The sequence below is a fragment of the Hesperophylax consimilis genome, chromosome 1, assembly GCF_061612785.1.
Source record: "Hesperophylax consimilis isolate HC1 chromosome 1, BYU_Hcon_1.0, whole genome shotgun sequence".
Classification (NCBI taxonomy): Eukaryota; Metazoa; Arthropoda; class Insecta; order Trichoptera; family Limnephilidae; genus Hesperophylax; species Hesperophylax consimilis.
The window spans coordinates 46,789,111-46,810,211 of record NC_142836.1 but is presented as its reverse complement, the minus strand read 5'-3'; the positions used below and the strand labels follow the sequence as shown (position 1 = coordinate 46,810,211).

General features: G+C 33.1%; 1 protein-coding gene across 1 annotated transcript in view; it reads right to left on the bottom strand.

Moving 5' to 3' along the window:
* The window catches only part of CCAP-R (Crustacean cardioactive peptide receptor), a 265,348-nt gene that overhangs the window by 149,647 nt on the left and 94,600 nt on the right, over positions 1–21,101 (bottom strand). Inside the window, exon 2 of the mRNA XM_089633077.1 lies at positions 1,155–1,471. Within this exon, the coding sequence (XP_089489203.1) occupies positions 1,155–1,373 (219 nt within the window). The 5' untranslated portion in view covers positions 1,374–1,471. The remainder of the gene's footprint in view (positions 1–1,154; positions 1,472–21,101) is intronic.

The following is a 21,101-nucleotide window of genomic DNA, read 5'->3' as shown; positions in this document are numbered from 1 at the left end:
GAGAGCTTTCGTGGAGTAGGAGCTTTCGTGGAGTAGGAGCTTTTGTTAGGTAGGAGTTTTCTTGTCCAGCTTTGAGGCGGCGCATCGATGAAGGTAAAATTGATGAAAACCTTACAATTCTTTCTCTATTATTAAAAATCTTACAATCTTTTTTGCAAAAAACTATATCACGCAACAAATTACGACATCGCTTTTGCCACAAAGGGAACAATCTTCGCTGTTTTTTGCGTTGTTAGAAACTTACACACAAGCTTACATCATCTTAATTGTTAAGTTCATCTTGATATTCTTTGGCGCGTGCTTTCTAGTTTGGTATTAGCCAAAAAGTTCCAACAAATTCCATCTTGGGATTTGAGTGATAGTATGTGCTCTGTTTTATATTTTAGGGAACTTGTTTAAATCTAGGTTTTCGAAGCGAGGCATCCAAATTTGATGAGGAGTTTTATTATGGAAGTACTTTTAGGTCGGGTTATTTTTATGTTGAAATAACTATAATTACTTCCATTAATTTTAACCTTATGAATGTCATTTAAAATGTCAATTAAATAAAAGTGTTATAAACCGGCACTGTGATCTCCGTGCACAGTAAATTGTCTGTAGGAAACTACTACCGTGCGGTTTACGGCGAGAATATTTCTTCCCGAGAAGAAACGTTTGGCACAGTTTCTGTTAAAGAGAATTTTAGGATGCGTTTGTTAGCGTAACGACGACAGGCGCAAACCAAATGTGTAACTTTATGAAAATTCATTCACTGGGAAATATTTTCAAGCTTTGCGAATTAAAAATAATTCATTGCTCAATTTTCCGGCTAAATGGAGCTCTTACATTGAAATATTTTCCAACGGATCTGAATATTTTTCGCGCTGTCAGTTAATTAATTCACTTTGATGATCTCCATGGCGTAATCATCTAGATATTAGACTTAATTAAAGTTTCATTAGTGTGGATAAAAATTATGGGTAGGCCATGAAAAATAAGAAAATGTATTTTTTCAGTGTGGAAACAAAACAATACAAATAAAAATACTGAATAACAAGATAAAAAAAATAGATATGTTGAACTCACATTGAAAATATATTTCCGTTACACACACACACTGTGATCGATATATACAATATATACCTATACATATATAAATACACAATATATTTTACCTCATAGAAATAATACTGATTGATGACATTGTTTGTCCCATTGCTGCCCCCGGGATCGCTGGCCCAGCTTTGGTTGTGATAGCTGGAATTGGCAGCCAGGATGTCCCCTGCCACGGCCAGCGTTGAAGAGAAGAAGGCCCTGGGAGTCGGATGCACCTCCACATAGATCCCTCCTTCCAACTTCTCCCCCATTCCTCTTTCCATCTCCAACATATTCATCTCGTTACCACTAGCTTGCACAACTGGTTCATCAGAACCTCAATTTGGCAATACTAGGTAAGTGAGGTGAGTTCAATGTTTTATTCTTGAGATGTCATCTGAAACAAAGAAAACAGACAATCAATGTAAAAAAACATGTAAAAAATAATATTAAAAAATACAAACAATTAAATAAACATATATATACATAGGTTATCGGTGTTTGGTTGCGTGATTTGAAATTGTATTCCGGCGTAATACGTTAAATTATCATAAAGTTCAACGGACTTCTATTTTTCAAAATTTGAACTGATCGTATAAATCATAAAGATAATAATTCAAAATTTGCATTTATTTTGTTTAAATGTTTGACAGATGCTAAGATGAATGCAAAGAGTGAAAATATGTTACGCGAGTTGTCACTGAGTAAGGTCCAGTGAATATATTTTAGCGGGAGGTTCATGTAGTACATTCATTTGAACACATTCTTTGAATGGCTATTCCTTTCATAAGCAGTGCTACATTTTTTGTTCGATTAGTATCAACACAACAAGACATTTATTTTTAAATTTGTATTTTACATTTGTTTTCTTGAATGAACATATGAATGAAGTGGAATCTTGGAAGCGGAAATTAACTCACTTCCCGATATCTCTTCGAGCCAAAGCTGGGCAGTTAGACTCGTTGACGATGACAATGTATTCTATCAACTTTTGGTGGCAACAACTAATACCCACGCGGACATGTATTTCTCTGAAATTGGAGGATATCACAATCGTTGATATACGAAATAAATGTCGGTCGCACACAATTGGGATTTGGATCAGTTGCTAGCGCCGTTGACTCCAGTGAGTCCTTGAAGAGGAAGGTTTACCTACATTCGAAAGGCTAATTTCTTCTTTTGAAAGTATGAACTAAGGCAATATAAATATTTTTTTAAATTAATGTCTTCAGTTTCATAAATCCTACGATTTTTTATCAGTCTGCCCGTAATAATATCAAATTTATAATAATAATACAAATTATTGGGTAAACCTTGTTAACGCAACAGTAACTAGCTGGACACAATATTGGAAAAAACTGTAATTAAGGGCACACTTAAAATTCACGTGTAGAATCCATTTTACAAATTTAGCCGCCTGAACTAATATGTGACTTAACCCTTTACTAACATTTGTTCGAATTTAGATGTACCTATTTCAAATGACTATAGTTTATGTCAGCTAAATTACAGTTGAACGCTTTGTAGGTATTACTGACGTTACGATTGTAAGGAAACTACGGCCCCTAAGGTAATTTGGTGCGCTCGGCGAATACTTTTGGTTCAATGTGCTGGAAAAAACGCAAAAAAAACTAATTACATCCCGTAAGAAAGGATTTATTTCAAGGTTTTTGAGCTTTTTAAAAAGTTTGTTAAATAGATCAAACTTTATCTTCGTGTTTTTAATTTATTGTTTTAGAACATTTACAATTTGTATAGGTAATATGTTTATGAAATTAGAATTGGGAATTGCATGAGTACTAACAAATCTAGTTAAAAGTTTTCCCATGATGCATAGTTTATGATACAGTCTATGTAGAGAAACTAAACAACAATTAGATTAAATATGAAGAGATATAAAAATATAAAAATTATAATTATAATATGATTAAAAGTATTCTGTGCGTAATTATAAAAATATATCTTTAGAACATAAAACAAAATCCGCTGCAAAATATAAAAAAATCATTCACATTTTCAGAGTAAAATTAAAATTTTGCTGGTGAATTGGTGGGATTCAAATTAAAAATTATTTCATTCAAGTTAAAACAGTTTTGTGTTCAGAATATGATGATACAGTTACGGTTATGGATTAATCTGCTGTATTTCGAATGAAACCATTCTTTTCGTTTCGAGAAATTCAAGTTACACACCATGTGCTGCAAAATTCGGGGAAAACCATTTGTTTGTTCCGCGTGTAACCATTATTTAAGCATTTGACTGTTATGCAGAATCACTCATAACTCATAAGTAATAAGGTTTATGTTCCGATTGCAATGATAAAATTCCAGTTGCTAATTCATCTACTAATGCATTTCGAAATCGTTCTTATGTTCGGAGCGATGAATAAAATTTTTATTCGCACAACATATATCCTGCAAAATTCGGAAAGTATTTGTTTGTTCCGCGTTTAATACATATTCACTAGACACAGATACCAACTCTGATACAGATTCACTCTTAAGTTAAAACTAGTTTTGTGTTTAGAATGTTACGATAATTTCAATTGTGGATTCAACTGTCAACGCATTTCGAGGAAAATCATTATTTTTTTCCAAGTATTGTTTAAAAGTGAGTTGTATAGCACATGCAGTAATTCTTATGAAAACGATTTGCTTGTTCCGCGTGTAACCATTATTTTAGCTTGATTTATTAGAATCACTTTTTTGCCGGGATCACCCGAGTACAATAGACAAGACAATACAATAGTGTCCTGTCTCTGCTCCGTGAACAGCCTCGACCGTGTAGGGCAGGTCAATGGGACAATACAAAAATTCTACCGTAGTTAGTTCAAAGGAACGCTGTCAAAATATGTCATAATGGATACACGACAACGCGTGTTACAAAAGGTCTTTTATACCAAGATGTTTTGTTGTGTTCCATTAACGCGACATTTTTAAGCCAAAATACAAGATTCTAGTGCCGAAAGCCGAGATACGTATGCGCGGAACGACTTGCTATTGTCCTACTGTTAAATGCGTTTTGTCAAAACGCATTTACACGCGTTCAGCGCGGCCGGGCGCAATGGTTAGGGTAAGACACAATCCTGCGGAGATGGCTTGCCCGTCTATCTCTGGTACAGTATCACGGTTCATTGTTCTGTCTTCAAAACTACTATTCACACTAGGAAAGTGGGTCCCGAGCTAGGACAAAACATTATGCTGCATTAAGTTAACACTACCGTTCTGAATGAAATTAAAATTCGAGTCGGGGACTCATCTGTTATTGCAATTCCAATTTATACGATGGCTAATGCAATTTTACCAGTTGCTTTGATTTGGGCTAAGAGCAAATTTATTAAAAATGTTTTTCCCGAACCTCCTGAAGCATCAAGGAAAAATATTTTTCCTTAGTTCCTATTAATCAATGTTGCATAACGCATCGTATACTTTTGTGTCCATGTTGATCTTGAGCCACAACTTGTAACAGTTTTGATTGACCATAGGAAATTTCGCTCTTGCAGATGTAACCTCCAGATTGATATTTCTCTTCTTCATTTCGTGATTATAATATGCTAAACGTAGCCTGATTGATACCTTTATTTATATATAAATTTAGTTATTAGATTAGTTATTGGATTGATTTTACTGAACTACACAACTGTTTGGCTCTGGAATGATTTAGGATTGTTTTTTTTTGTATATTTTGGATCTTTTTCTTTATTCGGTAATTCCGCTGTCAATTTGATTTGGTCTAATTTTATTTATTAACCAGACCAACAGATGGACATGTTGCAAACCACGTCATTCTATAGTGTTCATGTTTCATCGCGGTGGACCACATATATGAGCCTTGTCTACAAGGTATAGGAGTTTGTATACTTTTGAATGAAATAATCTATCCACTATATCGTATTTGTTTTGTAGAGTTAAACTGGTGTTGATATTTTCCTTGATTTCTATTCAGTTCGGGTTACATATGGCAGTTATGAAGAGATGCCGTGATGTCTACCGTAAGTCATTTCGTCCTCCAATTTTTCATGCAAATATCGAGGCCCACTCATTCAATTCAATTCAATTAGTTTATTCCTTTAAAAACATTACAAAATATCATTTTATTTCGTTTTCAAGTACATTTGTAAAATGGTATTACATAATAAGTAAGCGGTGTATAAACTATACCAGCATCAATAGAGCTTGCCTTTTAAAAGCAGCTTCACCGATGCTAAATATGTATTAATTCTGTTCAACAGCAAGACTGCTCTCCCCACCGGCATAACCATTGGCAAGTTAGTCCTGCAGGCCGGGAGATAAAACAGTCTATGCTGTCAGTGACGGAGATAACCATCAGGAACATAGAGACTAATACTCTCCATGATAGTCGGATTTTCAAACCATCCACGAATCAGTTTTAAGAAGTGTGATTCAATATGCACATCTCTTCTGACCCGTAGATGGTTCATACCGAGCATGCCCAAGAGAAAGTCAGTAGGATAGAGCCACGGGTAGTAGCCATACTCCCTCGGGTAGAGGAATCTCAGAAATTTCTTCTGCACTCTCTCCAACATGAGGGAATACTTCACCTGATGTGGGCTCCAAACCACCGACCCACTCTCAAGCCTACTCCTAACCAACGCAATGTATAGCACTTGGAGAACCCGGGTGTCTCTAAAATTCCTCGCAGTGCGTAGGACGAAGCCCAGCATTTTCAGTGAAGCACTACACGTCATTTCGATATGAATGATGAAGGTAGTATAACCAATCGACCAATATCGCTGCTGTGTTTATTCGACTGTAAAGCATTCCGAAGATGAACGAAATTTTCTGCCCTCAATTTAGGTTTCGTTGTAACGGATGTAAGCTAATCGCTCTGATTCAATTTATCCATAAAAATCGAACAAGTATTGGTTCATTAAAATTCCATATCTAAGTGAGGGGCTTAAAATTTTTATTCCATTATACGGTAACAATAGTAGTTCATGCAAAAGTCATGCATGATCAACTCGAGAAACATTAATTGCTTATCCGTCTTCTCCAAAGGATACTGTAAGCTCTCATAATTTCGTTTTGCCGTGATTTTTTTGCGAACTCTCGTTACGGCTGCGCAATATGCGATCTCTTTTATCAAATTGTTGACCAGCTATCACAACTGCTACTTCACTTGTGGAAGAGGCATTATAACGGCCGCGGCCGCTGTGTTCTCGAACAGGCAGCGTATTTGCATGGATTACGATATTGAAGTCGGGTGTGCCTGGTGAAACACTCTCAATAGAAGTTTTTAAATACTGTATGGTAGTCGATATGGGGATGTTACATTTCAAAAAAGATCAGTTTTATTGGGCGTTTGTGTATTATTTTGCGCAGGACATATGTTATGTTAAGTAAATTCATAATTTAATTTTCTAGCACTATCTTTTAGTAACTTGTATTGTTTTTTTTTTAAGTGTTAGCTAAAAGCTTGTATATTATCATAAGTAGTGAATAAGTTTAATGGCGCTTTATCAAATAATTATGTTAATTTAACTCTCGCAAACCACTTCCTATTATATTCTAGTAATGGGTTTCTCTTACGCTGCCAGCTTGCATAGTAAATGAGCCATGGGCTGGGAAAGTATCAGAATCTCAAAGGAATATTAAAACTAGTTCACGACAGAGTAGTTGGTACTTCAGCAGTTATTTTTAGCAAACTTAATTATTTACTCAACTTCTCGTTTATGCACACCATTGTCATTGCCTGTTTCATCTTCTACCGGATAAGCACTAGAATGATTTATTCAATAAGAGTACAACATAGTATCTCACTGCCAGGAAGAAGGGAGACTATCGAACCCCCATTGGAGGTACGATAAAGCGAAAATAAATAGGAAAGAAGAAAGGTTAGATAAAGTGAGGGAAGTATGTGACTAGATAAATATTTAAAACATATTTCTATTCTGCGTGGTGGTCTCATTCACCAGGGTATTGTTATTATATTGTTGAAGCTTTAAAATGAAGCAAAACATTTCAAACACGTTTCAAAATATATATACCTACGTACATAAGTATTGATTCGCTGTGCATATAACCGTTAGATCCGCCCCTGAATCAGACGAATTTCTTAATAAATATACCTACACACTAGTTTTGCACTACAAATCTAGAAACCGTACCATAGTGGGATATCTGAATTGTCTTTAGTTTTAACAAGTGTTCTTAATTGGATTGGCATGTAACTCGTTACCTATTTTATTGAGCCATGTCATTTAGCCAGAAGATACAAATAAATGGAAACATTTCATTTTGTCGATAGATTACTAGGCCCTGTTTATTGCTCGTGGTGATGTATTTTACCCCACGGCGCACTTCGACACTAGTAGAGCTAACACAACACATTCATATATAATTATACAACAACCTGACTCGTTAAGGTAATATACCAATATCACGCGATTGAAAACAACGCCATCACCGTACCTAATAATTACACGTTAACTTTCAAAAGACATAAGAATGTCATATATTCTATGAAAATCAAATGATCCTCAAATGAATTTTATGTCAATAAAAAATATAATAACATAATTTTATCGCTAAAAAAAAATATTTTACTTTATTGTTATAAAAGACTCGGCGTATTTATTATTGAAATTAAATTTTGCATCCATGGACTGTGTCTCTTTGCCCTTCAAGTCACAATCAAACTACTTATTTATATAATTACAAATAAAATAAGCGTTTTGAAAGAATTGCTTAATTCGGTTGGTTTATTGATTTAGATTTATACACCAGTTAATCTCAACGGATAAGCTCTTAAAAAGAGCAAAATACAAAAATTTTACCTATATATTTTGACGGCTTCCGAAGTCGTGGGGTAAGGCTCTCGAATAGCAATCCATATAATTTAAATTGCTTTCAGGGGTAGGAATCGGTACCTATATCTTGCAATCGACAAGTGGTCCATAAAAGCGTTACCTCCATATAAGATGGCTTCCATAGAGGGAAATGGCCCCGTAAACAAGGACCAACGGACTACGGAGCTCCTAGCTGTATCCACACATTACCGGCGACCAGAGCTGTTATATATCACCAGGCATTTAGATAAGCCTTGGCACGGATGCTTTAACATTATGATAGACGCCGCAAGAGCCCGTTGAATAAGAAATCGCAAGGTGACTCCACCGCGAGTACCTTCTCAGGGTGAAACAGATATCTTGCTGATTCCTTAATACAAAATCGGCCAAATTAGAATAAAGTTGATCAAAAACCCTGTGTCTTTGACGAAGTCGATGCGAACGCGATTGTGATCGGTATAAAGTGGCAACGCTTCCGTTCCGAAATTTTCGGCAACGTATTTCTGTTGAAGTAAGATTGATGGTGACTTTGAGGCACAAAATTAACGAAAAAAAAATTTAAAAAGTTTAAATGCTTTATCTAGTATAATACCTACTCAATAGTAGACAATACGTAATAAATGAGTCGCACCACTTGCTACGTAATATTTGTCAAGTAGGACACTTCCAAGTTGCGGTAACCGTTTGATATTATTTTCGAGCCGCGTTATATCGATCTCGCCTATATTTAGGATGTAGCGTAAGATATTATGTTAGTTGATCATAAATATTATATTGAGAAGACTTGAAGGGGACTGCTATGGTCGTTGTTATAACGTCATCTGCAACAATTAGTGTACCGCGAAGGTGATGAGCAAACATTGATCTGTGGTTGAAAGGTTTTTCCTTACAAATGCTAACGGAGAAATATGTGCTTTGTGTCTCTTGCTTGGTTGCTGGGGATGAACATTAGATTAGAAGACTATCAAAGTACATAGTCTATAAAGCACAGATATAACATACCTAAGTACTGCGGAGGTGAAGATGCACGACAACCTGATACATTGTTATCAATGGTTCTTGTTATAAATTTCTTGTCTCACAACTCTACAATAAAAATTCCGAGGTAAACGAAACATTTTAGACTTTTATTTAGTTATGGATTATAAAAAAAATGGATGGCTTTGTTAGCTGATTGTCAGGTAGGAATGATTCTGGGCCCCGACCTTGGGCTCGTAATCGTATTAATCTATGTCTCCATCCCTGCATTATCGACATATCTACTGTTGCATAGTGCCATTTATGAATAATTTTGTTTTGTAGTGCTTTCACTTCAACGAGGTATGTTTAAGTTCCATACAGAGCATCGGACCATCCCACTAAAACCTCTAATTCTAATATCTACGAAACCACGCTTTTGATTATTTTGACTAAATTGACTATTGAAATATTGGGATCATTGGAACACTAACGTTTATTTGAAATATATGGTGCTAGGGGACAATCTTACATATTCTAAGTCAATGCTAGCATCTTATTGTATTTTCCAGCGTGGAAATTCCGATAAATCGCAATCCAATTTCGCTGCAATGATACGTTGTGGTAAATAAGGTATTTATTATCAAAAATGCACAGCATTAGGTATCCATATTTTATTGAATTAGCTATTTTGTAATATATTTTTCACAAAGATATAATAAAATCTAGAAAATCGGATAAAAATATATGTTTACCCACTCGACTTCTCATAAACACTTACATTTTCACAGGAAACGGCTGAAATAGCCTGAAACGAATTTATATAATATATAGGTATGTACTGGAATTTATGAGGATATATTTCCGTCTCAGAAACAATGTTAAAGGACCCGAAGTGAAGGGGACTAGAATAATTGGGTTTATCTGGAAAATACAATCTCGACACCCCCTTTACTGCATTAACGATAAGAAGATTTTCCCCTAAAATGTTGACTCGGTAAATCCATTGAGGCGTGCGTAAAAATCTTTCATATCCTTAGAAATGTGACGAGCCTGTATAAATAATGTACTTGCGATTTGAATATCCAATAAAAGGGTATTATTTCAGTATTATTAGGAAAAACAAAGGAAATAACAATGGAGCCGACAAAAATAATTCATCGAGCTGGCCTTATTGGCCTATTCCGACATCGAATTGAAGTATTTCTCTAACGCCGTCGTTTCTCACTAGTCGTTATCTCCGATCTTCGGGGATGGACGGTTTAAAAAAATAATGTTTTACTGACCAGTACTGAATTCGACTTACAGCTTTTTTTATTTAATGTCTGAAAAAAATCCTATGTTTGGAGGTGCAGAAGTTATCAAGATAATTTCGGAGAATAATATCAAAATGATAAAGGAGATAAAATAACTTTCTATAATAGCTGTTATTCACGTAGTTAATCGATTACACTGTTTATAGTACTTCAATGAATTCGGCTAAAAATAACGTTAGTAATTATCAGTTTTTTTTTTAATTAGACGCTTTATTTTCTTGAAGTACGAACTAAGAACGAAGTAAGAACTGATAATTTAGTTAGGTACCTAAAAAAGCATAAAATAAATCATAACGCTTTCCATGCAACGCGATTTTACATCCCTAATAAAATGGTCCTACGACGCAGGCCTAACCATAAATACCAAAAAAACCAAATTGATGCACAAACGATCAATACATGCTTCAGTTCCGATTACGCCTGAAATAATATCTTACAAATTTACTTGTACATAAAAACATTTTGCAGCCCGGCATATCCGATAAAATTGAAATGGTAAACGACCTCGTTTGTTTGGAACTGACAGAGGATTGCAACTTCAAATGGAACATTCAAATAAACAAAATTTGTAAAACACAGAGATCGTTAGGACGGGTTGTTTCGGAAAATTTGAACAATTTATCATATTTTAACTTTCATTTTCGGGTTCTGTGAAAGACTTATTCAAGTTCTGTTTTTATATCATTGTAGGCTAGTTGCTTGACAAAACTGAAATAAAAACAGAACTTGAAAAAGTCTTTCACAGAACTTGAAAATGAACGTTGAAATTCGATGAATTGTTCAGATTCTCCGAAACAACCCGTCCTTAGTGTGTAGATTGTATAAACAAGTGTTTGGTTACTGTGAATATTTAAAAAAAATATTTCCTTATCACTTAAGTCACATAAATTTCAAATTCTCCAAAATAGGGCAATGAGAACAATACTCAGACGAAATAGATATTCAAAAGGCGTCATGTATTTTTTATCAGGAGATTTTTTCAATGTGGATGAGTGTTTCAGGCGAACAATTATTGCTTATAAAAATAATTGTTATCCTTTGTGCTATGCATAAAATAAAATCTTGTCTTTAAAACATTAATTTATCAAAAAATAATAATAAATAAAATGTTAAACGAACTAAATTGGCTAGCGGCGAAACAGATGTTGACCTTTAACACGATGATATTTGTACATAAAATAGTAAAAAACCGGTTCCGTGATAACCCAACACAGTGACAATTCAACACACTTTTAAAAAGTGATAAAGTCATTAGAAACGATGAACAAAAAATAATTTTAAACCTAACCTAACCTAACCTACTTAACCCAGTTAATAAAGTTTTTGTTTCATCACTTTCTATGACTTTATATAACTTTTTAAATAATAATAATAATAATAATAATTGGATAATTTGTAGAGCGCCGTTTTTGTGAAAAATCACCTCAAGGGCGCTGTACAATTTATTTCCTAGGATCTACATTTGTTATTTAGAAATGATACCAAAACATACTTACCTGGCAAGTCACTTCCAACAAACACACTTATATTAAAAAGTTTATGCTTATAAAAGATAGAACTGCACGCAGAGGACACTATATCAAAAAACACTGGTCGTCGCATGATCTTAAGTCTGCTATAGTTTTTATTTTAATTTAAATGTATTTTAACTGTCCTAAAAGCCTACAAATTGTTAGTTGTTATCATTTTTATTTATTTATTTTTAATTATTATTTTTATTTATTTTATTTTATTTTTAGTATTTTTTACATTTTGTTAATTTAAATTTAAATTGCCGTCAACTGTGAAAGTGGAGGTTTCTGAAATTATGGATACGACTGTCTGAAAAGGTGCGTTTTAAGTTTAGACCTAAATTCTGTCGAGTCTGCGATCATTCTCAAATCATGTGGCAGTCCATTCCAGGCTTTAGGTCCTGACACGGCAAAAGCACACGTGATGAAATTAAAGATGTGATGAATTATCATTTTGAAATTGGGATAGCGAACTCTAAAATATAACGTGCCCAAATTATTCATCACGTTACAAAGTAATTTAAAAAATTGCAAATTCCCAATTTTTTTTTTGCAACTATAACTAAGATTAAGTGTATCAATATAATAATGTAAATATTTCATAATCAGTAACAACAATATGTATATTTATTATTAGTTATAATATTATGTATCCATATTTACTTTGTAATTGAACATGTACATCCTGTTGACAAAACGCCTAATTGTAATTTAACGGGATAATACTAAAAAGTATCGCATACTCCTGCGTGCTGAAAACCGAGTAAAATTTGAAAAATATTATAAAGGATATGTGGTAAAAAAATAAAAATATTTTTCTCATATTTTTCATAAACTTTTCAACTAACAGATTTTTTTAAAAATATTTTTTTATTTTTTTTTATTGAATAAATAGTTAAAACATAATATCAACAAACAAGTCCTGCTAAGCCGATTGAATTGGCTTGTCAACAGGTGCTTAAAGTTAGTTTCAAATACATTTTTTAAAGTTATAATTTACATCTTATATCTACAGAATTAATAATTTTTCATACAATTTTTCATACATATTAAAATAAATATTTTTTTTCCGATAACCAATTTTTCACCATATATTTAACCTCATTCATAGATTTACATTGCTTTATAGTGTCAGGTAATAAATTAAATATCTTCGGTATGTTGTATTCAAACGTTCTCTGTCCGTATTTATTATTAAATTTCGGAACTATTAACCCGTCATTGCGCGTGAATCTAGTACTGTATTTATGTTCTAATTTTTCTTTATGCTGCGGGGTAAATATATACTGAATTATGATTTTTTGCCATAGTATAGCCTTAACAGGTAAAATTTTGGCACTCTGAAACAGCAACGGTGTATTATGTCTCTGTTAGCAACGGTGTATTATGTCTCTGTTATTAACATTATTTTTTACAGGTTTAAATCGACTACTAATGAAAACCATTGTCGCCATCATAAGTTCGACAATAATTATCCAATCTGCAAAAATACAAAAAGAATCTTGTAAAATAATGTAGTAGTTAATATAAAAAATTGTCCAACAAAATTAAGAAAACCTCTAGTCAGATTATAACACCGCATTATTTTACTAGATTCTTTTATTTATATTTTTGCAGATTGAATAATTTTTGGTGAAGTTATGATACCGACAATGGTATTCACCAGTAGCCATTTAAACCCGTAAAAAATAATATTAATATAAAAAGGTTTTTTCTGTTACTTGAAAAGTTAATAAAAAATGTGGAATCGACGATTTGTTTTCAATCGTGCTGAATTGAATGAGACCACTCATAAGCCGATAGTATCAATATTTAACTTGGTAAGATAAGACAGATTTTTAGTGAATAAAGGTGAATATAAAAGGGATCAACCCCCTGGAGTCGAGTTACTTTAGTGTGGGCGGACTCTGCATATCTTCATTATAGTTAAGTATAATATTATTATAAGTATAATAGTATTATAGTAACAAGATAAATATGTGAGCAAATTTAGAGGAATGCACGATTTTTCTCATTTATCAAACCTGAACTACGGTGGTAAGTGGGCAGTGGGCACGCGACACTAAAATAGTAATAGATACATCCAATATTATCACTAGAGTTGGTTGATTGAGCTCCTGCGGTGGATGTGAAGGTACGGCCCGCGCCGCTTATTACTTAATACTTATTAAAATACCGTCGTGTAACAGAATAAGCGAGCAGATAATCTTCCCCGCGCCTCCGCTTATCAAGACTAACCTAATGCGATTAATCGTCCGTGACATAATCTAATAATTAAGGCATGGTAATAAATTGCTCTAACATTGCCTTCAGCGAGATGATAAAGTTCAGCTGCCGAGGAGATACACTAAGATAATTATTATGAAGCGCTCAGACGTGCTTCGGTTGACAGAAATGTTAAAAAAACCCACGACTATGTACGTGCAGAACGTGGAACCAACCTCATTCAAATAATAGAAGGTTATTTGTCTATCAAACCAGCGGGTACTATTGAAAAAGTATCAGTCGCGTAGATGATCAAATTATCCTATGCAAACGCGTACGATATTCAAATTCACCAAATAAAGGTCTTTGCCAACCAAAATCTCAAAAATGCGGTGTGCTGACGGAATTCTTTGTAACTATGCATACGAGAACCTAATAACCGGTTCCATTCAATAAAAATATTCATTTTTCAACGAACCCAAACAGTTTTTATTGTTGAATAATAGTGGATACATACATTATATTTATACTGTTTTCTTTGGCTACTTTTAAGATTATACCTTTTCTTTTACTAGTCTTGCTACCTTTTTTCGAAACGTTTACCTATTATTAAATGCTTCTCAATTTTATGTTGTGTTTTATCTTGATTTTTGTTAGTCATTACTTAAGTAATATTTTTTTATGAAAGTCGTGAACTTCAACTCCAAAACCTTGTTCACGTCTTGACTTGACATTATCTTTATTGTTTTTGGACCCTATCTTTGTTACAACCGTATTTTTTAAACTTTTCCTATATAGTAACATCTTTCCTTGTATTAATTTCGTGTATAATGTCATATGTTATAATTGGACATGATCCGTTAATGAATAAATAAATTGCTTATTTGGGTTTGTGCTATTAAGTAGGTAAATTGTTTCATTGTTTTTTTTTGCTCGTTGTTCATTTCTATTCAAGTTTGTATTTTTTCTTTAGATTAATTAGGTTTCGCTTTCCTTTGTTCTTATTTGTACGGCATTATATTTGTGCAATTAAAATTTTTGATATCTCCTTAGATATCATGTCCAATTGTGTTCCCTCCTACTAATGTTTTGTAAATTTCTCCCAGCCTAAAAATAGTTTTATAACTCCGAATAACATTAAATTAAAATGGAATATTATGAATGTTTAAGCACTTAAAAAATAAATCATCTCTCATCATATGGATTAAATACAATAGGCGCTGGAAATAGCTGGAAGAAATAGGATGTAACCTCTAAGCTTTACCCTTTGTAGGTACTCTGTATTTTTGTGCAGAAAATATTTTTTAGAATTTGAATTTGCGCCTGTTTATTTTCACTGATTTACGGAAGGTTTAGTTTCAAGATTAACGATTAATTACATTCCAATGACTAAACTTTCTTTGTTCCATAGGCGCAGCACTGGAATTTTGATAAAAATGTAAAGTGGAAAAATATGCTATCTCATGAATTCGCATATTCAACGAAGGTTTTGGAAATCCAGTAAGAGGAATTCCATTAATTTGCCTACCTTACCCGTTACATTATACCCATACCTTATTCAAAGGTGACAACAAACACAAAAGAGCTACGCATAATGCCGCTTATTATTTGCGCACCGAAGTGCGAGCCGAACCACGAATTATGGGAAAGAAACGAAACAACCCCAAGCGGCGTTTCGCGCTTTAGTTTGCAAATGTAAACGTAGCATAACGATGACATGTAATTCAGAAAGTGGAAACGATTTCAATAATACTGTCTAGCGCAGACACGATTCTATTGTATACTAGCAATGTTTAAACTCCCGTGATGGACACGGGACATCAATTATAATTAAGTGGTATTTTAGAAAAAAAAAAGAATCGATGATTTTATGTCAGATTTTTTCATAAATTTTCCATGAATAATTTCACCCCATTAATTGGACCATGATATGCATAAACAATCCAACCCACAAAGCTGTCATTCCACATGGATGTCGTTTCTAACTTTTCTGTATTTTTTCATTATTATTATTTTATTTTTTTTGGTAAACTAATGTTTTAAGACAAGATTTTTTTTATGCATAGCACAAAGGGTAACAATTATTTTATATGCAATAATTATTTGCCTGAAACACTCATCCACATTGAAAAATAGTGGTCCCGTTGGCGTTATATATCTTTTATCAGGAGTTTTTTCAATGTGGATGAGTGTTTCAGGCTAATAATTATTGCTTATAAAATAATTGTATTTTTTCATTTTATTGGTTGTGGGTTAGGAAAAAATTCTCGAAAAAAATATTGATCTTTGTTGATTTTTTGGGATTATAAATAAAAATGAAATGAAAATATAACTATTGATGAAATTGATTTCATCAAAAAGTAAAATTTTGCAAATTTTGTTTGGATGATTTATGCATAACATGGTCCAATTATTGCGTCCATTTTATTCGATTTCTGTACCGGTCTAGTACTTTTCTTTACTATCATGATCGTCATCATAGGTACGATTATTTATAGAATATCCGAATCGATACCATGTTCGGGGAACTTTCATGGAACCATTATTTACAATGCTTGATAGACAGGGGAAATGAAACGTCCAACTCGGAGTTACAGCTCTATGTATAAATGTGAGATGACTTTTTTCAACCTTTAAAACATTGTTATAACGGGCGAGCACGTACAACATATACGTCAGCAATCGAGGATCAGTGAACGATTTATGACTACCTAATATAAGCTCAAGGGTCAACATGCGTGAGATGCTCGCACACCTATTTGATTTACGAGCTGGATTAGGGGAGTAAATCATGAATAAGTAAATCATGACCTAAAACAAATAGATAATTTAAATGTGTAAAAAATTGGCTAAATAAAAATAGAGGTTGACCAATGCATTCGCAATGTGCTCACGTAAAATAAACATGACGTTTTCAGATAATACAAGATGTAAGCCACGCGTACACGAATCGTTGGTGTAGGCCCGATAGTACCAGCCAAAATACTAACAAACGGTAGAAAGATAAACCTATTGTTCAATTTGTGGCTGAAAGCATTGCAAAGATAAAGTAGAATAAGCGTGTCGCGAAAAGAGACATTTGCCATTGTTGGTAAAATCTTACCACCTTGCGACCGTGGGACCAATGGAGGAACAAATTGAGATTCTGAAGACGAAAACTGTAACGAAAGTAAGGCTTTAGCTGGAATTGGTGCGTGGAAAGAGTATAAAAGATTTGAGTCGCAGATAAACCATTTCTATCTGTCAAACGACTAATAAAAAATTATATTAAAATCTTTTTTTTTCTTGAATGTAAATTTGGCTTTGTTGTAACACAGATATATCTATCTACATAAGTTTTTTAGCGAATTTTCCAAAGTTTTAAAAAGAGTTCGTCGTATTTTGGCTTCAAAATTTGCATTTGTTTACGTTCAAGAACTAGATAAATAATAATATATAAGTAAGACATAAGTTTTATGAATTTCAAAAATAATCATACTATTAGCGTAGTCCCTTGAAAATAACCTGTGACTTGATAGTCTGAATTCTCGACAAATCATTTACAATTTTGACAAAGGCGATTAAAATAAATTTATGTTCAAAATATTTAATAAATAATGGATCTAATATCTTTGTTCCTTCTCTGAAATTTTCACACGATCGGTTTGAAGTAGATTTCACGCGTGAATAATTTCACACAGGAATAACTAACACACAACCGAAATTTGTGTGTTTGCTAGCATGTTTATATCTTTTTTATATATATATATTTTTTATTATTTTTTTTTTATTTAGGTGAAAAAACAGATACAGATATCAATTGACAAGAATATACAAAACATCAACTAGAGAATTCACCTGCATCCAAACTATTTCTCACGAATTGACTTAAACAGCAGTTAAAAACATATACAAATATTTTGACTTATAAATATGGGAAAAATATAAACATAAGAATATTATTTTACAAATTGAGATATGAAAGAAATGCGCAATATCCTTATAAGAATTTACAAATAATTTTTGAAAAAATTTAGAGATAAAACAAAAAAAAATATATGTATAAATAGATAAACAATGTTAAACAGAAAATTAAAAAATATATATTTAAACGAAGTATGTCTAAGTTGTTAACTTTGAACTTAGTAGGAAAACAGTCTTCATTTTACTACTAAAAGTAGTGCGTGTATCAAAAAATAATTCAGTCCTTGAGGTTTTGATTCTGATTAAGTGATTCGCACATTCTTCTGATTAGATCCCTGACACCAGCATTTGTACGCGTCCTGTTAATGTGGAATAAGTCGTTAAGCCTTATTACTCTGGGTGGTACTTTGAAGTTTATTAATTTCAGTAAGTCGGGACAGTCAATAACGTTGTTACAGATTTTATACAGAGTCATAAGATCAAGGTATGTTCGCCGGTTAGATAGAGTGGAGACGTTATAACTCGAGAGCATATTTATGTACCCGCGTTTAGGTTTACTCATTCTGTAATTGAGGCATCGCAGAAATTTCTTTTGAATACTTTCAATATTTTCTTTATAGATATCGTAAAGTGGATTCCATATGGAGGTGCATATTCAAGTTGAGAACGGACCAGAGTGTGGTAAAGAAGAAGATATGTTTCAGGTTTTCGAAATTCACGGCTGTTTCTGATGACAAATCCTAGCATGCTGTAGACTTTATTCACAATATTATCAATGTGCGCATCGAAGTGGAGTTTGGAATCAAAAAATACGCCTAGATCTCTTATACAGTAAACGCGCTCGAGTAAATAATCACCAATACAATAATTGTGTTTGATAGCGTTGTGATTTGACCGGTCAGTGGTTGAGTGGGCATAGCGCTTGGGTCTCACCCGAGCGTCGCGTGTTCGATTCCTCGGCTGGCTAAGTCCTCCATCACAACACAAGCAACATTTTCGACTTTCTGTGGTGGTAGTAGGAGATTTTCAAACATTGTTGGGTTATTCGTAACCCGGGAATGTTTGTCTTTCTTTTAAAAATAAGAAAATAAGAAATAAGACTTTTAGTAAAACTTATTTGTTTACATTTATTGTAACTTAGGTAACTTTTGTTTTCATTGCAAAATGTTTCGAACCTTACTAAGTCGCTTTGTATGAGCAGACAATCGTTTAAATTCCGAACAATGGCAAATATTTTTATGTCATCAGCGTACAAAAGATACAAAAAATATCATTGTTAAATCAATGAAAGCAGGACCTACATCGACACGTTAACTTCAGAACCAAGAATTTAATTATACCATTACCTATTTTAACGTTTAGAGACAGAAAATCTTTAAAAAAGCCTTGAAAATTGTTGGATGTCAAGAGATTAATCGGCGAATTCAAATAACATCAAAAGAAATTCTGCGCTTCTCTTAAAAAAATATTGCGAAAATTGCGTAGTTCATCCAGGCCAGTGTCTGCCAAAGTGTGTGCCGCTGGATACAGTTTAGCAGAAAAACTGAAAATTTTAAATAATTCCCGCTCATTAATATGTTCAATTTTAAATAAATTCAACATCTACATATTCAAATATACACAAAGTGGTCGACGATACACAGGAATACAATGACGCTGGTATATATGCAGCGTAGTCAGTGAGCACGCATACCCGCTCCAAAATGACATCCAAAAATGAGAGCGCTTACAGATGGTAGATGAGGTGTTTTTTAATACAATTTCGAGCCGCGTTTTGATAAAATATTAAAAAATTGCTACCCACATTATGATTTCTTTTTTTATTTTATGTGTCGCGGAACAAATCCCATTCACAAGTGTGCTGCAAAGTAAAATGGTTTGGCAGACACTGACCTAGGTCACCTTTTTACTCGGAAAAACGATGACGCGGAATTGAATTCATGAAAAAGTCAAACGATTTGGGTAAATCTTCCATCAGTTCCATTCCAATGACTTCTTCTTGATAATTATTGACAAATGAAAGTTCTTTCGGACGGAAATATGGAGTTTCACAATGCTCCACTAAAATTTATTCATCCGTCGGATATTTTTATTCGAATTTCTTTTGAAAATTCTATTCCAGAGTCTTTTGTCAGTGTGGACAACGGCGTTGAATTTTAATAGGAGTACCCACTTCAAGAAATTTAACATGAATGTAATTTAATGTACCTGCTCGTATTATATTGATTTACGTAATTCTTTTGTATAAGTATATCCAAAAGCCTTAAAGAAAATCAGAAAAATTTTCTTGATATAATATTCAGAACGATTTTTGATTTACATAAATAAGAAACAAATATTAAAATTGTGAGATATGATTTGAGATTTTCTCAGCCAAAACAATTATAGTGATTTATTTTTGAGGTTTTATGCCGTGTTGCGCTACTTCCTTATTTAGACAACGTTTCGGACAGCATTGCAGTATGGGGGCAGTATGGGGCATTACAATATCACGGTGATCACACTCCTGCTCTGAAACATTCGCTAACAAAGGAGGTACCGCAACATGACATAACACCCTAAAAATAAATCACTATATTTAAAATTGTGGTATGAAATAATAAAAGGTTTCTTACATTTGTTTTAAGTAACCGATATTGCCTGAAGAACACCAAAAGAAGAAAAATTATAGTACTTCAACAGCAAGACCGAAAAAAACTATTTTTCAGCGACATGAGCTAGAGAGCAAAATACAGTTTTTTTTACCATCCCAAGTATTTTCCTCGCAAAGAAAAAAATAACATTTTTGAACATTTAAAGTAATATTGAACGTACGGTACTTCAAAAAAAGTAATTTAAGTGGAGGTAGGTCCTCAAAATATAGTGTGGTTTGTTTTCAAAATATCTTTAAAAATAGGTATTTTATGTCTAGATTCAGATATATTGTTCCATTGCGTTTATTTTCTTCTTCATTTTTGTGGATATGAATGTGACTACTATTAAAAGATTTCTCATTCCTAAAAGATAAATCTGAATGTAACGTTTTCTGTGCATGGTAAAAAATTTTGTTTTCTAGAAATGTATTAAAATCAACTCAGTTATTAGACAGAAAAATGTAATTTATTATTATTCTATGCTTTTTACTTACATAAACTACTTTTTGCTGGTCAAATCAGGTTTCACAATAATAAATATGCTTGTGATGAAGGTAAATGGTCAATGCTGGTCAATCTGTATTGACCAACATTGTTGGTCGTATATTTAGATGTATGTGAGTGGTCTATGTTTTTTAAATGTATACGGTTGCGGTAATATGGTCTGATTAAATCAATCGAGACTCCATTTATT